This window comes from Hyaena hyaena, unplaced genomic scaffold (assembly GCF_003009895.1).
Source record: "Hyaena hyaena isolate Hyena2069 unplaced genomic scaffold, ASM300989v1 scaffold_5, whole genome shotgun sequence".
NCBI lineage: Eukaryota > Metazoa > Chordata > Mammalia > Carnivora > Hyaenidae > Hyaena > Hyaena hyaena.
In genome coordinates, this window is record NW_024080637.1 from 7,736,043 (window position 1) to 7,756,153 (window position 20,111).

At 38.7% G+C, this 20,111-nt stretch overlaps 1 protein-coding gene across 1 annotated transcript in view; it reads right to left on the minus strand.

Annotated features, from left to right (window-relative positions):
- The window catches only part of ZYG11B (zyg-11 family member B, cell cycle regulator), an 86,272-nt gene that overhangs the window by 24,061 nt on the left and 42,100 nt on the right, over nucleotides 1–20,111 (minus strand). The window contains exons 4-8 of the mRNA XM_039238695.1: nucleotides 10,157–10,297; nucleotides 7,499–7,675; nucleotides 6,094–6,158; nucleotides 2,298–2,397; nucleotides 1,996–2,046 (exon numbers count right to left, since the gene is read on the minus strand). Of these exons, the coding sequence (XP_039094626.1) occupies nucleotides 1,996–2,046; nucleotides 2,298–2,397; nucleotides 6,094–6,158; nucleotides 7,499–7,675; nucleotides 10,157–10,297 (534 nt within the window). The remainder of the gene's footprint in view (nucleotides 1–1,995; nucleotides 2,047–2,297; nucleotides 2,398–6,093; nucleotides 6,159–7,498; nucleotides 7,676–10,156; nucleotides 10,298–20,111) is intronic.

A 20,111-nucleotide genomic window follows, 5' to 3' on the forward strand; every position in this document is an offset into this window, starting at 1 on the left:
AATTATGTAACTTAATAGCATAGTGGCTAAGAGCTAATTTAATTCTTTGATTCTTCATCTGTAAGTTGTGGGTATTAAGAGCTTCAAAAAAAAAAAAAAAGCTAGTGATCATCACTACTACTACTACTACTAATTCTTGCTTAAACTAAGCTTAATTTCCCCCCACTAAGCATATAAGTGGACTACTTCCTTAAAATCTTTAAGTATACCTCCAGCCAAAAGGACTGAAACACATATATAGCAATAAAAAGCCACATTTGAAACTAAAAATATCATTCCTGAAAATAGTAAAAACTAAGTAAAAGTAGCATACTTTTCTACTTATTTAACATATATTGTATTTTGTGCTAAGCACTTAGCATATATTACTTCAATTAATTATTTAAAAAAAATTTTTTTTAATGTTTTATTTATTTTTAGGAGAGAGAGAGAGACAGCGTGAGCAGGGGAGGGTCAGAGAGAGAGGGAGTCACAGGCTGAAACAGGCTCCAGGCTCTGAGCTGGCGGTCAGCACAGAGCCCGACGCGGGGCTCGAACCCACGAACTGCGAGATCATGACCTAAGCGAATGTCGGACGCTTAACCGACTAAGCCACCCAGGCGCCCCTCAATTAATTATTTTTAAAGTAAGCTCTATGCCCAATGTGGGGCTTGAACTAATGAACCCCCAGATCAAGAGTCTCATGCTCTACTGACAGAGCCAGTCAGGCATTACCCCTTCAATTAATCTTAATTTCCTTTTCATTTAATCTCCATAATAATGATATAAGGTAGTTTATAGAAACTATAGCTAGTAAGTGATAGAATTAGGAATGAACCCAGATATGTTGACTCCAGAATTCCTACTCTTTCTCTCATACCCCCAACAGCATTCTCCTCTTTACATTACTCTTTTCACTCCTGTTGCTATTATTATACTTAGTAGATTATATTACAACCATGTCTACATAATTATTTTCTCTACTACTTCTTATAGACAGATTACTCTTTTTTTTTTAAATGTTTTTTTAAAATTTATTTATTTCTAGGAGAGAGAGAGACAGCGTGAGCAGGGGAGGGTCAGAGAGAGAGGGAGTCACAGGCTGAAACAGGCTCCAGGCTCTGAGCTGGCAGTCAGCACAGAGCCCGACGCGGGGCTCGAACCCACGAACCGCGAGATCATGACCTAAGCGAATGTCGGACGCTTAACCGACTAAGCCACCCAGGCGCCCCGACAGATTACTCTTATGGACAGAAATTACAGATATAATTCAATGTGAATCCTTCAACTAGTAAGGTGGTAGATATTTGTTAAGTATCCTATACATATTTATCAAAGGAATGACTTTCTCATTATATACATAACTCGTAAATCATAGAAAAAGGGAGTCTTTCAGGGTGCCTGGCTGGCTCAGTGAAGTGTGTGACTCTTGTGGGTTGAGCCCCATATTGGGTATAGAGATTATTTAAAAATATAATCTTAAAAGGGGGAAGTCTTTGATTTGACTTTTCTAGCTACCATTATTGTTCACACACTTCATGTCAGAATTGTAACAAGAAACTCTGAAGTGGACTATTTTCCTCTAGTCTTCCCAAGGACACCATTTATATTTATTGTCTTTAAAGCTTTTAAACTTTTCACCGCTCATTATATCATCTCCTTAACTGAGTGTAAGCAAGCAAAATCATTTGTCAGTTATTAAAATTATCTTTTCTCCCCAAAGCACGTAACAAAACAATTTTAGAACTAGATAGGAACTTAAGGCTTATTTAGTTTCCGATGGTTCACATAATTTGTCTAAATTAACAAACTGAGTTTACAAGCTGGATCCTAGGTCATCTGACTCCTAGGTTCAGGGCTCTTCCTACCTCTGTTAGGGAATAAAGCTACCTCTAAGAAAATAATTAATACATCCAGTTAAAAGTAATGAAATATCAGAAGATGACACAACACTGCCCGAAAACAAAGAAAACGAAAACTCTCTAATGGTCTACACAGAGGAGATAACAGACTTACCCTGACAATGAAGAGCTCAGCCCCAAGCTGTGCAGTTTGTTCTGTAGAAAGCTGCAAGCAAGCAGAAGACAAAGTAAACGTCCAAGAACTCGCTAGTTAGTGTCAGTTTAATATCATTCATGTAACAGACTCTAAAGGTCAGACTAAAATCTCTGATCAACATGGAGTTCTGCAATATTGAATGTAGCCTGAACAAACAGACTGGTAAAGAGGTGCACTAACTCTTCTGGCATATAGATTTTGGGGGAAATAGTAGCTGTGATGGGAAAGAGAAAATTATTCAATCATTGGAGTTCAGGTACCTTGGCAGCCAGGATGGAAATGATAGCAACTGCCATCCTTTGCATGTTTTGATCCTCATGGTTGCAGAGCCACTGCATGACAAGCTTGGCTGCTTCAAACCTGAAAACGCACAAATGGTTTCATGAATGAATCCTGGAGGCTCTGGCACAGTCTTAGAGCTCTAGCTGAGAACTGATGCTACAATTTAGGTAGGTGTGAAAGAAAGGGATAATTCCTCTTAACTGATACAGAATAACAATTATACTTCAGCTTCTGGAGATGGTGCCTCATTGTTAATTCTGACACTTGTAAAGAAATAGTTTGAAAAATGTCAAAACTATCTGGCATTCATCTTCTAGATTATAACATATTTCTATCCTGTAGTGATTTCTACACTGTATTGAGTTTTTTCTGGTTTCCTTATATTATAATATATATACAATATATACCTAGCATAACAGAAATAAATATTCATTCATTCATTCACAAACATTTATTGAGCCCCTGCTTTGTGTCAGATATTGTTCCTGGTGCTGGAGATCGAGTAGTGAACAAAACAGAAAAATATCTATACTCTCATAGAACTTACATTGTACTGTGGATGACAGACCATAAACAAGTAAAATACATGGTACATACTATAGAGAAAAAAGGATTAAGCAGGTAAAGAGGATAGAAAATGTTGAATTTTAAGTACAGTAACTAGCAAAAGCCTCACTGAAACTTTTGAGGAAGTAAGAGAGCTGGCCACGTGGTTATCTAGGGGAAAAGCATTCCAGGCAGAGGGAATGGCAGACACAGGACCCTGAATAGGGAGTATGCCTGGAAGTTTTGAAGAATAGCATGGAAGCCAGTAAGGCCAGAATAGATAGAAGAACAAGAAGTGCAGTATTAAAAGATGAGGTCAGAGGTAACAGGGGACCAGATGTTACAAAGTCTTTGTAAAGAATTAGCTTTTATTCTGAATGAAATGGAAAGCCATAGAAAGATTCTAAGCAGAGATATGACATGAACTCACTTATGTTTTTAATAGGATTATTGTATTAGCTGTGTTTAAAATGAACTTCAAGAGGGCAAAGAAAGAAGCAAAGAGAGCAGTTGAGAGGTTACCACATGATTCAGGAGAGAAATCACTTTTAGTCCAGTCCAAATGGTAGAAATGGAAGTGAAGAGAAATGGTTGAATTCTAGATATACTTTGAAGATAGCTGGATTTGTCAAGGACTGAATGTGGGGTGTGAGACAGGAGAGAAATCAGGATGACACCATGGAATATATCTGATTATCTTACCCACAATTTCATCTTTCAAGACTCAGCTCAAATATCACTTCCTCTGAGAAGCTTTCCTTGACAAGTTTATCATTGCCTTCTCACTGCTCCTTAGCATTTGTTTGTAACTCTGTCAGAGAGTTGTGATTATCTGTAGCCTCACCTGAGTTCCTTGAGGTAAAGGACCATATCCTACTTAGCCCTCTTTACCAAGAATCCTCTTTACACCCAGTGTTTAATAGATGTTGGCTGAATTATAGTGATAGAAAGTACTCCTCTGCAAATTCCATCAGTTTACTGTTACCTCCTTTCTATTCCCAAGACCAGCTCTGATTCCTTTATAATAGATTCCTAATGGGCCATTCTGCCTCCATTGTTTTCCCTTCAATTTGTGTCTACACAGCAGTAATACATAAATCTGTCAGAAAACTTAGTTATGATGTCATTCCTGTATTCACAGTATTTTTGGACAATGGGCCCATACTTTCAAATATTTTGTTGTCTACCCTATGTTTACTGCAAAGTAGACTGCTTGTTAGTCCCCAAACATGCCCACAGTTATGAGTTAAGATAGCCTGATAGTTAAGAGCACAGATTCTGAACTTCCTTGTATTTTGGGGTTTGAAATTTAGTTCTACCTAATGTTGCTGATAATAATAAAATAAATTCTTTTATCACATGAAGCAGTAAAGTCATTAAGAACATCACATGCTCTGGAATCAGCCTGGATTCAATTTATCAATTCCACCAATTACTAACTTTGGGAACCTAGGGTAATTTCCTTAATCTCCATGAAAAAAATCTTCAATTTTCTCACTTGTAAAATAATAAGATCTATTCTATAGGAATGCTGTGAGGATTAAATGATATTACACATAAAGCTTAAGATTCAGTATAGAACTTGGCACATACCAAGCTTTTGATAAAGGTTATTTTTTACTAGTATTATTATCAACTTCTGTGCCTTTATTTTTGTGCAGTTCCCACAACATAAAGCAACCAATTGGACCAGCTCTCATCTTCAAAGCAATATAGCATGGATGTAAAAAGTAGAGGTTCTGGAGCCATTCTGGATTTAAATCTAAATTCTGAACCTGCTATCTTATCACCTTAAGAAAGTTACTAAACCTCTCTATGCCTCTGTTTCTTTATCTATAAAATTAAGATTACAAAAGTAAAAATTTCACAAGACTGTAAGGACTGAATAAGCATAAGTAAAACACTTGGCATAGCATCTGGCAATAGGAAGTGCTTGTATACAGGTTAGTTGTTATCTTTATGATCTCAAATGCCATCACTAACATGAAATCTTTAATGATCACCAATCAGATGAAATCTTTCCCTCCTCCTTTGGGGGCTCAATGCATTCTGTCATCTTCTTCTATGAAAAATTCTGTCTTCTGTTATACTCATTTTTCATTCATTCATCCACCAAACATCCACTTAAGCACTAGAGACAAAGAGATTAACCAATCACAGTCTCTGACCACAAAGAAGCTCAAATCTAGCAGAGAGCACTGGCTAGAGCAGAGGTAAGTAAACTATAGTCTACATTTAGTGATCTTATAACCGTGGGTCCAGCTCCTGTTTTCTACAGTTTTATTGGAACACAGTAAAATCTCCACTTTTTATATATTGTCTATGACTGCTTTGGAGGTACAATGACAGAGTTAAGTACTTCAAACAGAGACACTATGACTCATAAGCCCCAAATATTATTAGCTGACCCTTTAAAAAAATTGGCCAACTCCTGGGTTAGTTGATAATTTTCTTTTAGGAGAGTGACTATGTCCTTTCTACATATGACTTCATGTAGCCAGTATAGATGCTCAATATTTATAAAATAAAATTAGTAATCTACATGGGATATCTGTTGTCATATTTTTATCCAAATTATTTATTTGAAATAGTAAATGGAATACCTCATTCCTCATTGCTGCTTGAGATACACACTTTTCATAAAACCATAAGGTACATTTTTTCAAAATACCATCATTAAAAAATTTATTTAAAATATTAGAATGACAAAAATAATCACCTTTTTAGCTCTCAAAGCACAATATTCTAGAAAACAAGGGAACCATTTATACTTACTTGAATCCAGCTATCTAACCTCCCTTAACCTCTCTTAAAAAGTTTCTTCTATAATTCAGTATCAAATAACAATAATAATAAGAGATATGATATAGAGAAAAGACACTGGACCTGGAACTAGAAAACTTGAGTCTTTCTAGTCTTGCGGTTACCAGACACAAAACCGTGAGCAAGACAGAATCTAAATGCCTCAGTTTCTTCAGCCTACAATATTGTGTAGACAGGCTAAAACCCATAATATAAAATATGCATTTTTAAGCAGAGGGCTATGAAAACAGGGGCCAATCTATCAGGAATGTCAAAGTACTAAATTATACAAAGTAGAGTTAGCATTCTATAAAGTAATGCACAATCCCATCCACTTAATTAACTGTATACCAAGGATATCCCAACTGGTAAGAAATGGCACAAGACAGATTTTGCCCCATTTTAAGTTCTAGGGCTAGCACTTGCCTGTTGAATGGAACATCTTGAAGGATCCGGTCACTGCAAAGTGAAAGGAGGCAATTCTTCTGTAACTAAAGAACCAAAGGGAGAGAAAAATTCCTGAATGAAATATTGCTTTGTTATTTTTTAACCAGGAGTAGCCTTTATAAAAAAAGGTGACTGATAAAATGCCAATTATTTCTTACAACTTTTATTCTCTCTACCAACTGCTGAAAGACTAACTTCCACTGGACCCATGCAAGTTTACTTGCACATATTTTGTCTTTTCCATTAGATGAGACAGGATAATAAATAGAGTTAATACCAGCTAATCTTCTTCCCTTCTGGGAGCCTTTGGGTGGGTCCTGCTTTGTCCTCTGTCCACCTGGCTTCCAGAGGCCACAAAAGCCAAAGCCAATCCAATCCAATTTGGCAATTGCCCTCAATGAGGGAAGCTATCTTTAATGATCCACTCACCAACCTGGGTTGTCATTTTTACTTGGTTTTTCACCTCTGAGTATTTGTTAACATAATTTTTTTAATGTTTATTTATTTTTGAGACAGATAGAGAGGCAGCATGAGCAGGGGAGAGGCAGAGAAACAGGGAGACAGAGAATCCAAAGTAGGCTCTGCGCTGACAACAGTGAGCCCAATGTGGGGCTCGAACTCATGAACTGTGAGATCACGACCTGAGCCAAAGCCAGATGCTCAACTGACTGAGCCACTCAGGCATCCCAACTTCTGAGTATTTTTTATTAACTTATCAACTGCCTGCTAAATTTTAATAAAAAATATAGGGGCCCCTGGCTGCCTCAGTTGGTTGAGCGTCTGACTGCTGATTTCAGCTCCAGTCGTGATCACACGATTCATGAGACTGAGTCCTACATTGCTAACAGCGTGAAGCCTACTTATGATTCCCTCTCCTCCCACTCTGCCCTCCCCCTGCTTATGTGCACATATGCTCTCTCCCAAATTAAATTTAAAAAAATTAAAAAAAAAATTCAAGCAACATTTTTAGTTTTCATCCTGAGGATAGGACAGATTATGTAGTCTACTATAGTGCTAGAAATAGAAAACCCATGTCTTATTTGTTTCTGTAACCCAGTACTTGATAGTGCCTGGCCCAGAACAAAGAGGCTATGGCTGTTTGCTGAAATTATCACAAACTCAAGATTGAGGTAGAAGATGCGTTTTTTAATGGTTTGCACTATTTCCATCAACATTTGGATTTAAATACTTTTAGTCAGGGAATGTACTCCAGGTTTCTATTTCTCTATTGTCCTACACTCAGTCATACCATAAATTTACTACTTAACAGCCTGCAAAGGTATTTGAATTTCTAGTCTTGGTCTACTAAATAGAACTTATAGAGTTAAGGAGTTGGTAGGGGATACTAAAAGGACTACTTGATTAGGAATTCCCACATGCTTACCTGCTGGTGATTGGGAAAATGTTCCATGGCTTTGAGCAGCAAATGGGTCACATCAGCCAGCAGTCGGACAGGCATTCCTGCAGCAAGATCCTGTTTAGTTAAGTTAAACACACAGGCGCTTGCAGCAAGTTGTACTGGCAAATTCATAGGGTGGTTTCTCATCCCAGTAACCACAAGCTGGAAAAAAAATTAGTTCTCTTTATTTACACTATAAATACAAGCCTTCTTCTTTTTTTTTTTTTAAATGTTTATTTATTTTTGAGAGACATACACACACAAAGAGAAACAGAGAGCAGGGAAGGGCAGAGAGAGGGAGACACAGAATCTGAAGCAGGCTCCAGGCTCTGAGCTGTCAGCACAGAGCCTGACATGGGGCTTGAACTCACAGACCGGGAGATCATGACCTGAGCTGAGGTTGAAGGCTTAACCCACCGAGCCACCCAGGTGTCCCAATACAAGCCTTCTTAACATAGATCCTTACTTTGTTGATCTGTAACTTCTAAGGTGTCTTATCTTTTTTATCCTCAAGTGCAAAAGCCTAGGGCATAGTAGTCACTCATCAACATGTAGTTCCTGCCTACCTGGTCCAGGAAGGTTTCAAGTTGTTCATGTCCAGGTATTTTTCCATTGGGCTAATGAATCTTTTCTATTCAGATAACTCATCTTTGTATTTCTCAGACCTAGTACAGTGCCTATTATATGCTAAGCACTAAATAAATTTTTACTGACTTCAGAGTAAACCAGTGGCAAACTTTTTACTTTCAAATCCTGACATTCAGTTCCTTGAGAACACTGCTAAAGTTACAGTACCATAAAATCTATTCACTTCCTTCTGGGTCTAGATAACCACTTCTCATCTTTTCTTCTCTCCTCAAACCCCAACAATTCCTCCCAATCCTCACTATCAGCTGAAGCCCTTGCTTCCAATTACACTGAGGAAATGAAAACATTCAGAGAAGACCTTCAGATTCTCACTACCACATGTATCCCCTTTACCAGTATACAACCTGCAATTGCTGACTTCCTGCCTATTACCATAAAGGATCTTTTGGGCTTATCTCTGAAAGTAATCCCTCCACTTATATGCTAGCTCTTTCCGTTCTTGTTTACTCAAGGACATTGCTCCAGCTCTCTTCCCTCTCCTATATCAATTTTCCATTCTGTAGTGGATCATTCATATCATCATAGGACAAATAAGCTATTTTTCTCCCATCTTAAAAAAGAAAAAAAAAAACCCAACAACTACTTCTTCAGTCAACTATCATCTTTTTCCTTTGTGCTCCTTTGCAGCTAAATTCCTTAAAAGAATTGTCTATATTCTTTCAAGTTTATCTGTACCATTCTCTAAATCAATGAATGACTAAGTATTTAGATTAGGACTATAGGTCCTTTGTTGCTCAGGTTCATAGTAACCAAAACCACAAAAAGATAATTCATATACCAAGTACCAATATCCTCTGGTATATACAGAGGCGGTGACAGGTGTTAGAGATAAAGCATATCAGTAATTGAAATGTTAAGCACCCCATTCTCAAAATTTAAGATAATTGGGTGGTTAAGTCATTTTTGGCTCTACCACTAACTTACTGTTACATTATTTAACCTCACAGACCCTCAGCTACACAATCTATAAAATAAGAGATAAAACTTATCTCTTGGGATTGTTGTGCCCACTAAATGAAGCATCAAATATAATATAGTCCTATACTCACGGGCTTCAAATGTGTATAAGAATTATCTTTTTTTTTAATTTTTAAAAAATGTTTATTTTTGAGAGAGAAAGAGGGACAGAGCAGGAACAGGGGAGGGGTAGAGAGAGAGGGAGACACAGAATCCGAAGCAGGGTCCAGGCTCCAAGTTGTCAGTACAGAGCCCAACGCGGGGATAGAACTAGTGAAACACCAGATCATGACCTGAGCTGAAACTGGATGCTCAACTGACTGAGCCACCCAGGTGCCCCAAGAATTGTCTTTGGATGGGGCACCTGGGTGGCTCAGTCGGTTAAGCATTGGACACTTAACCGACTGAGCCACTCAGGCGCCCTAAGCATCCAACTCTTGATTTCAGCTCAGGTCATGATCTCACAGTCATAGAATCAAGCCCCAAGTTCAGCTACATGCTGGGCCTGGAGGCTACTTTAAAAACAAATTGACCTTTCTTGGCCTTCAAAAGCTGTCTTGGTTAAGAGATTGTAATTGAGGAATAACATGAATTGATTATGAAAGCACAGGTGGTTCATAAATGTTATGGAAAGTTGCCTTATGGAATTCCAATATTGTATTTCTTTAAAAAGTTGATATGGGAAGCAATATAATGCAGTATTATAATTCTAGTGTCACAATTCCATTTTCTACTATGGATGGTGGAAAAAAATATCACACTGGTCACTGGTTTTAGGTAGTTAAATATGAAGTAGAAGACAATGATACTGCTTATTGAGACTACTAAAAAACTTCAAAAACTTTATGCAACTATCTTCTCTCTTTCTCATTTATGGCTAAAAATTAAAATCATACATCATCAATCCCATTACCCACCCCACCCCCAACCCAAATCCAAAGATCAAATGCAAATTTTCCCCCAATTATCTTCACAAAACCATCATCTATATCCAGGGAGATAATTTCAAAATTTTCATATCCAGTTTCTTATTCTTACCTTTAAAATTTCTGGCTTTGTTTTTTCCATCACATGAGTCAGGCTAAAAAGGTGAAACAGAGCTTCCCGGACAAAGAATGCCCGTTCACTGTACCGTTTCAATGCTTCTGCAATCTGAGTTTCATTGGCTTCTCCAGACACCTTTAAACATATAGCCAGAAGATTAGCTTTTAGGATTTTTTCAACCTTTTAACTTTCTCTATCCAAACACCATTTGTATAGATGGCATCCAGGATAGCTATGTAAGGCCTGAAACAAATGGGGATGATTACTTTCCAACCCACCCAGGATAGTTATTGTATGAAGGTGGACATATGCTAAAGAGATGTTAAATAGGCTTATACTCCACGATAAGCCTATGGGTAAGATCTTCTATACTGCACCTAAAGTAAACCTCAAGATATTTAACTCTATTTATAAAGCTTTACCATGTGATTAGGCTCTTACCTGTCTCTTAAGGTCCCCTTAACTCCCCTAACTAGATGTTAAAGCTACACTGGCCTTTTTTCTCTGATCTTTTATTTTTTTAATGTTTATTTATTTTGACACAGAGAGAGTGTGCACAAGCAGGGGAGGAGCAGAGAGAGACAGAGAGACAGAGAGAGACAGAGAATCCAAAGCAGAGTCCAGGCTCTGAGCCTTCAGTGCAGAGCCCAATGTGGGGCCTGAACTCATGAACTGTGAGATCATGATCTGAACCAAAGTCAGATGCTTAACCAACTGAGCCACCCAGGTGCCCCTTCGTGGAATAAGTCAAACTCTTTCCCAGCAAAATTATGTATAATATTCTTTCTGACTGAAATCTTCCTCTTTCTTTGAGTAATTTCTATTCATCCTTCCCAATTCAAGTTAAATTACATTTCTTTGGAGAGGTCTTCCATGACCCACCAATCCAAATCAGGTCCTCTTGAAACATCTCCTTCATAACTATTATTTTAATCCCCCTACTCAACTGACTCTTTCACCACTATATCCCCAACAATTAGCCTTATGTGTGGCTCACAATAAGCACTCAATAAGTATTCACCAAATAACTGTCAATTTCCCCAGATTTATCTAGCTCCCATTCAACATCAAGAGAGTCTTTTTAGAAGTGCCCGGTTGGCTCAGTTGGTAGAGCATGTGACCCTTGATCTTGGGGTTGTGAGTTAGAGCCCTATGTTGGGCACAGTGTTCACCTAAAAAAAAATTCTGTTCAAAAGCAGGTCTAAGGAATTTCCTATTTTTACAGGTTAATACATCTATCTTAAGCTGTGGTTCACACAGTATTAGGTAACCAAATGTATATAATACATAGTGACTTTTTATAAAAATAATACAAGAGCAACTGGGTGGCTCAGTCATGACTTTGGCTCAGGTCATGATCTCACAGTTCATGGGTTTCAGCCACAGCTGTGCTGACAGCTCAGAGCCTGAAGCCTGCTTTGGATTCGGTGTCTCCCTCTCTCTCTGTCCCTCCCTTGCTTGTGCTCTTTCTCTCAAAAATAAATAAACATTAAAAAAATTTTTTAAAAAGCTAATCCAACTAAAAACTGAAAAGGAAATTATTAGGATATCACCACTGATCCCCAATGAATTAATGGAACAAAGTGTTGGATGTCAACAACCACTAACATCACAGAAAGAAAAATAACCATACATTATGCACTTCCTTGCTGAAAGAGCAGAATACCTAAGGGTCCTACCAAAGGGATCAAACATGAGTATGATTAAGCCTCCAAATCTAGCCACTAATTTGCAGAAAATACAAAGACAGAGAAATATGCACCATGAGTATACAATCAAGAATATCCAGGGTTCCCTGGGCTCTAATCGGTGGCACATGCAACTCTTTATCTCGGGGTTGTAAGTTTGAGCCCAACATGGTGGTAGCATAGATTACTTAGAAATTTCTTAAAAATCAAAAAAAAAAAAAAAAAAAGAGAGAGAGAGCAACCAGATCCAGACTGAGAGAAAGTCTAAAAGGCTGGGTCATGGGGCACCTGGGTGGCTCAGTCATTAAGCATCTGACTTCGGCTCAGGTCATGATCTCACTGTTTGTGGGTATGAGCCCCGTGTCAGGCTCTGTGCTGACAGCCACCTCAGAGCCTGGAGCCTGTTTCGGATTCTGTGTCTCCCTCTTTCTCTGACCCTCCCTTGCTCATGCTGTCTCTATCTATTTCTCAAAAATGAATAAAACATTAAAAAGTTAAAAAAAATAAAACCCTGGATCATTTAATAGACAAATTATAAGGAAAAGAAAGGAATGGAGAAGGAATCTGTAAATTAAAAGATACTCAAGACATATAATTTTGAAAAATGAGCAAAATTAACTAAATGCCTGGAGATAATCAAGTGAGTCATAAAACTATTTTAAAGCAAGGACATGGGGTGCCTGGGTGGCTCAGTTGGTTAAGTGGCTGACTTCAGCTCAGGTCATGGTCTCACAGTTCATGAGTTTGAGCCCCACCTTGCTCTGTGCTAACAGCTCAGAGCCTGGATCCTGTTTCCAGATTCTGTGTCTCCCTCTCTCTCTGCCCCTCCCCAACTTGTGCTCTGTCTCTTTCTTTCTCAAAAAATGAATAAAACATTTTAAAAATTAAAAAAAAAAAGGACATATTATTTAAGTCAGGATAGAGGTTACTTCTGTGGAGAAAGAGGGAGCTGTGACCTAGATGGGGCACATGGAAGAACTTCAGGGTAGCTGAAAGTTCTATTTATTAACCTGAATAATGGCCTCAAGTGTGTTCACCTTATTTGTACCTTCTTAAGCTACACATTTGATATTTATGGTCTTGGCATCTGTCCTATTCACATTAAGGTAAAAAAAAAAAAGCAAAAAAACCCCCTACCTATCATTCAAAGAGCTATAATCTCTCTTAAGTTGTAAAACTCAGACTAAGGACAGATGTGTGCCAACTGACACAAGAGCATTTGTAAGAATGTAGAAGTAACAATGCAAGTTTTTTTTTTTTTTACAAATGCTTTTAAAATATGTAAAATATATACATACATATTAGTCTTGATTCTGTATTCATATATATAAATGGTTATTGAATAATGAAAAATTTCCAAGTGTTCAGTTCATTTTTAATCATCCTAAGCTTTTTCAGGGTGCCTGGGTGGCTCAGTCGGTTAAGCAACCGACTTTGGCTCAGGTCATGATCTCACAACTCATGGGTTCAAGCCCCACATCGGGCTCTGTGCTAACAGCTCAGAGGCTGGAGCCTGCTTCGGATTCTGTGTCTCCCTCTCTCTCTGCCCCTCCCCCATTCACACTCTGTCTCTCTCTCTCTCAAAAATAAACATTAAAAAAATCATCCTGAAGTTTTTCTTAGATTTGGAAAGACATTAAAATATTATGTGAAATAAAGAAGATTATAAGCAGGAAAATGTATAACAATGATCTCAGTAATACTTGATTTACCCACATTTGGTTGATTCAACTACATTTTAAAATTTATATGAAATACAGCCTCACGTTATCTTTGAATGCAAAATTAAAGAATTTTTGTTACTGAAAATTAAATACTCTAAACAAATTTCACTGCATGTATGTTTTATTCAGTGATCGATAATTCTCTAGCCAGTGATAAACCTTCAAATCAAGTAGTCTGGCTCTCAAACTATAAGCATCTTCAGTTGAGTCAAGTTCATATGCTAGATGAAAAAAAAACAAGTATCGGTAAATCTGCAAACTATTTATTTAATTAATTAAGGTCTGTGTTTGTTTCCCAAGGGTGTAAGCCGGGGGTAGTGGGGTGGGGAAAGAGAGAGGGAGACCAAGAATCCCAAGCAGGCTGACAGGAGCTCATTCTCACCAATTGTGAGATCATGACCTAAGCCAAAATCAAGAGTCAGACATTTAACTGAATGAGCCATCCAGGCACCCTTACAAACAATTTAAAACAGAGAAAATGTCCTTAACCACTAAAATAAGCCTTGTTAATATTTAACATACTAAGTAAAATTAAAATTTATATTCTAAGGAAAATTTTCCTTTTCTTTCCTTTTTTTTAAATGTGTATTTATTTTGAGAGAGAGCAAGTGGGGGAGAGACAGAGAGAAAGGGAGAAAGAGAATCCCAAGCAGGCTCCATGTTGTCTGATGTGGAGTTCAATCTCACAGTCATGAGATCCACCTAAGTGGATTTCAAGTGGATTTCAAGAGTCGGATGCTTAACAGACTAAGCCACCAAGGCACCAATAAGGTAAAATTTTCTTATAGCACTCTGTATATAACTCATTATAGCATATTGCACATTGAATTAAAGCTATTTTAAAATTTATCTGTATCCTCTCCACTAGATTACAATCCCTCAAGGGCAGGGGCACTAACTCAGACATCTTTATTTATTTTTTTTAATATTTTTATTTATTTCTAGGAGAGAGAGAGAGACAGCGTGAGCAGGGGAGGGTCAGAGAGAGAGGGAGATACAGACTCTGAAACAGGCTCCAGGCTCTGAGCTGGCAGTCAGCACAGAGCCCGACGCGGGGCTCCAACCCATGAACCGTGAGATCATGACCTAAGCGAAAGTCGGACGCTTAACCGACTAAGCCACCCAGGAGCCCCAGACATCTTTAAAAAGTACTTAGTAGGAGATTATCTTTGAAGCTGTTCCTGAATTTACAATTTAGAGAACATAGCAGCCCAGAAAGGGGAGGGGAGATTGATCCTGCAGGAGAAAGGAGTTCATCATGGCAGATGACCTAAAGTGATTCCCGTATAAAAAACTACCAAGTTCAGGGAGACTGGGTATCAGACTTTGGTTCAGGTCTTGATCTCATGGTTCATGGGTTTGAGCCCCACATAGGGCTCTCTGCTGTCAGTGCAGAGCCTGCTTTAGATCCTCTGTCTTCCTCTCTCTCAAAAATAAATAAACATAGGGGCGCCCGGGTGGCTTAGTCGGTTAAGCGTCCGACTTTCGCTCAGGTCATGATCTCGCGGTTCGTGGGTTCGAGCCCCGCGTCGGGCTCTGTGCTGACTGCCAGCCCAGAGCCTGGAGCCTGTTTCAGAGCCTGTGTCTCCCTCTCTCTCTGACCCTCCCCTGCTCACGCTGTCTCTCTCTCTCTCTCTCTCCTAGAAATAAATAAAAATATTTAAAAAAAAAAAATAAAAAAAAAATAAAAATAAATAAACATAAAAAAATTAAACAAAATAAATAGGGGTGCCTAGGTAGCTCAGTTGGTTAAGGATCTGATTCCTGATATCAGCTCAGGTCATGATCCCATGGCTGTGAGACCGAGCCCCTCATCTCATCTTGGGATTCTTTTTCTCCCTCTCTCTCTCTCAAAATAAATAAACTTAATTTAAAAAAAAAAAATTACCAACTTCTGGAGCCTGGAAGTCTAAGATCAAGTTGCCAACATGGTTGGATTCTCATTAAGGCCCTTTTTTGAGTTACAAATTGCAGACTTCTCATATCTTCATATGGTAGAAGGAGGGCTAGCTAGCTCTCTAGCCCTAAATAAGGGCACTATGCCCATTTATTTTTTATTTAAAAAAAATTGTTTTAAAGTTTATTTATTTTTGAGAGAGCGAGACAGATCATGAGTGGGGGAGGGGCAGAGAGAGAGACAGACAGACAGACAGACAGACAGAATCAGAAGCTGGCTCCAGGTTCTGAGCTGTCAGCACAGAGCCAGACATGGGGCTCAAACTCAGGAACCGTGAGATCATGACCTGAGCCAAAGCTGGTCCCTCAACCAACTGAGCCATGCAGACACCCCTTACTATTTCCATTTATGAGGGCTCCACCCCCATGGCCTAATTACCTCCCAGAGGCCCCACCTCCAAATACCATCACAGTGAGATTAAGGTTTCAACATATGAATTTTGGGGGTGACACATTCAATCCATTATAAACATATACATAACATATGCCTATACTTATTATATAAGTCGCTTCCTATACATACTATACAAAACTGTGTGTTTTTTCACTTAACAATATACTTTTGAGATCAGTCTCCCCCAGTACCTATAAAAAGCTGTTTTCCAAACTAAGGGCTGATGGAAGTTGGCAGGAGGGGAAGAGAGGTGATGGGCATGGAGGAGGACACTTGTTGGGGTGAGCACTGGGTATCACTTGACAATAAACTATTTAAGAAAAATAAAATAAAAATAAAAAGCTGTTTTCTTTTTTTAAAATAAAAAGTAGTGTTTTTTGAAATGGATCAACTCTTCTGCCTAAAAACTTATATAGATCTTCACTGAATGCTGATTATTACAGTTCAATATAGGAGTCTTAGTTCAAGGGAGAAGTCTAGCATTTAGATTTTAGGACCAAGAAATGGAACACTTCAATAATTAGAGACCGAGGAGAGGAAGAACCTATAAAGGAAATTAAGACTGGTAGTCAGAAAAGTTTGATTAAAAAAAAGACAAGAGTGATATCCAGGCAGCTGAGTAAAAATAAGAATTTCAAGGAGGATAACAACTGTGACAAATGCTACCTTAGATCAAATAAAATAAAGACTAAGAACTAATATTGGGTTTAGCACATTTACAGTGATTCTCAGGAACTGGAAACCACAGCATGCTAGATAACCTCAAAGTCTGGGAATGAGATGGCCAACACATCCTAATTGTGGAGGGGCGCCTAGGTGGCTCAGTCAGTCGAGTGTCCAACTCTTGTTTTCAGCTTAAGTCATGATCCCACAGATGTGAGACAGAGCCTCACACTGGGCCCCATGCGTGTACAGTCTGCTTAAGATTTTCTCTCTCACCGTCTGCCCCTCTTCCCCATTCATGCTCTTTTTCTCTCTTTAAGAAAAGAAAAAAGAGAAAAGCAAAGGAAAGAAAAGATCGTAGTTGTGGAGAAATGGAATACTGAGGAAACTGATGGTGACAGAAGAGCAAATTGGGTGCGGAAATATTGATGACAGAAATTCTATGGTAAGTAGGAAAGAATTATGATTCTCAAATAGAGAAAATAAGAATTACTGGAAAGGACACATACTTTAGCATCAAATAGTCCAAGACAGAAAGGCAGACTCTAATATCAGCTGGTTGTAACCCTTAAAGCCATTTCCTCTCGCTGAGGCAGTAATACCTCTCTCAGAGAGTCAAGAAATCCAATTAAGTAATATACATCAAAGTGTAATAAACAAACCACTTGTTCTTTTTAAAAAATTTTTTTTAAATGTTTATTTCTGAGAGAGAGAGAAAGCGTGAGCAGGGGAGGGTCAGAGAGAGAGGGAGACACAGAATCAAAGGCAGGCTCCAGGCTCTGAGCTAGCTGTGAGCACAGAACCCGATGCAGGGATTGAACCCACTAACCGTAAGATCATGACCTGAGCTGAAGTCAGATGCTTAGCTGACTGAGCCACCCAGGTGCCCCAAACCACTTGTTCTTATATCTACCAACTCAGAGTACCACATAATGCCTTATAAGGAATACTGTAGAGTCACATTGTCTCTATTTCTTGCATCCCTTTAGTGTGGCCTAAAAAACTGAGGCTTGTGAAGTTGAAAAGCCAACCTCAACTAATTTAAAGCATCACAATACTAAGACAATCATTTCAGACAAGATTGTTATCAACTCTGCTAAACTGGATGATTTGTTTTAAGTCTTTATTTATTTATTTTGAGAGAGACACAGTGCAAGTGGAGGAGGGGAAGAGAAAGAGGGAGAGAGAGAATCCGAGGCAGGCTCTGCACTGTCTGCACAGAGCTTGACATGGAGCTCATACTCAGGAAACTTTAAGATCATGCCTGAGCTGAAACCAAGAGTCACACTTAACAGACTGAGCCAACCAGGTGCCCCTAAACTGGACAATTTTTAATTTTTTTAACATTCATTCATTTTTAAGAGATGGAGAAAGATAGAGCATGAGTGGGAGAGGGGCAGAGAGAGAGGGAGACACAGAATCCAAAGCAGGCTCCAGGCTCTGAGCTGTCAGCACAGAGCTGACGTGGGGCTTGAACCCATGAACCACAAGATCATGACCTGAGCCGAAGCTGGACACCTAACTGACTGAGCCACTCAGGGAACCCTGGACAATTTTTAAAAAGGAGATGTAGCAATCTCATCTCTCCTTCCTTAACATGACTATTTTTCAGCTCTCAAATCAGTAAACAAATAACTTAAAAGAAACATCAGTTTTTGAATATAGTTGAATAAAGGGCAAAAGTTCCAAAGATTGGTCTCTCTCTTTTTTTTTTTAAAGTATATTTCTCTTTTTGTAATAATCTCTACACCCACTATGGGGCTCAGCTTCATGACCCTGAGATTAAGAGTTGCATGCTCTTCCAACTGAGCCAGTCAGGTACCTCCCCAATGATATCTTTAAAAAAAAAATTATTTTAAAACAGTGATTCTCAACTTTAGCTGTATATTGCAATCGCCTAAGGGGCTTTAAAAAAATACCGATGCCTGAACCCCACTTCCTAATGGTTCTGATTTAATTGTTAAAGCTCCACAAGTGATTTCTTTTAATTAAACATCTTTTCCGGGGGTGCCTAGCTGGCTTAGTCAGAGTAGCAAGCAACTCTTGATCTCAGATTTGTGAGTTCGAGCCCCACATTGGGTGTAGATTACTTAAATAAATACAACTTAAAAAAATTTGGTGGGGGGGGTGCCTGAGTGGCTCAGTCGGTTAAGCAGTCGACTTCAGCTCAGGTCATGATCAGGTCATGTTCGTGGGTTCAAGCCCCTGTGCTGACAGCTCGGAGCCTGAAGCCTGCTTCAGATTCTGTGTCTCCCTCTCTCTCTGATCCTCCCCTGCTCACACTCTGTATGTATCCCTCTCAAAAATAAATAAGCGTTAATTTTTTTTCCAGCTTTATCAAGATATAATTGATATATATCATTGCATAAGTTTAAGGTGCACAACATGATGATTTGATACAGATATATACTGTGAAATGATTACCATAATAAGGTTGGTTAACATAGCCATCACCTCACATAATTATGCTCCAGGTGATTTTAATTGTAGTCCAGGTTGAGAATCACTGCTTTAATGTTTACAGAGGTAGAAACTAAATAATGATAGCAAATAAAGTAGGTGTTTCATATGGCCAAGATTTCAAATAACCGTTCCATTTGTGAAATCAAACTTGTTTCAGAGGCATTATGGAATACAGATGTCCTACTAGCTTCAATTTTATAACTTAGGCTAATTCATTGGAGAGTCTGTTGGTTTTTAAGAAGAATTGGCAAAAGCTTTACTGTTCTGGTATCACACATGTTACAGGATTTTTGCCTTGAGAATATTACTTAGCTTAATGTTCCAGGAACACATTTCTTTCATCCTTCAGGACACAGGTCAAGCTCACCTCTTCTGGGAAATTCTCCCTCAACTCTCAGGATACAAGGATTTCTTCCCCTTCTAATTTTTACCATTCTTTGTTATCAGATCAATTTGTTAGGCATGTTACTTAACATTACAATAGTAATTTACATTTTTAACGTTTCCTTCATCAATAAGCCCTGTGCTAAATATCTGTCTTGTTCCATAACAAGTAAAGTAAGATCCTCACACTTGTTGTTGCCTGGCACCTGGCTTATGTGATCTTTCCAAGTCTGGCCCTGATGCCTACTTCTCCAGCCTCATCTCATTGCTCTGTGACTTTCTACTGTTGAGTTCTAGCCACAGCGGCCTTCTTTCAGTTCCTTGGATGTACCATGTTCCTTCCTATTACACATATTGACATATATTATTCTGTCTAGAATGTTCTCTACCAAGCTACTCATTCTTAAGGTTTACACTCACTTCAGGCACCTGAGTGGTTCAGTCAGTTAAACATTCGACACTTGATTTCAGTTTAGGTCATGATCTCACAGTTCATGAGTTCAAGCCCCATACTGGGCTCTGGACTGACAGCTTGGAGCCTATTTGGGATTCTCTTCCTCTCTCTCACTGCCCCTCCTCTGCTCTCTCTCTCTCTTCCTCCTTCCCTCCACCCCCCTCCCTCAAGAGAAGGGGCACCTGGGTGGCTCAGTGGGTTAGGCATCTGACTTCAGCTTAGG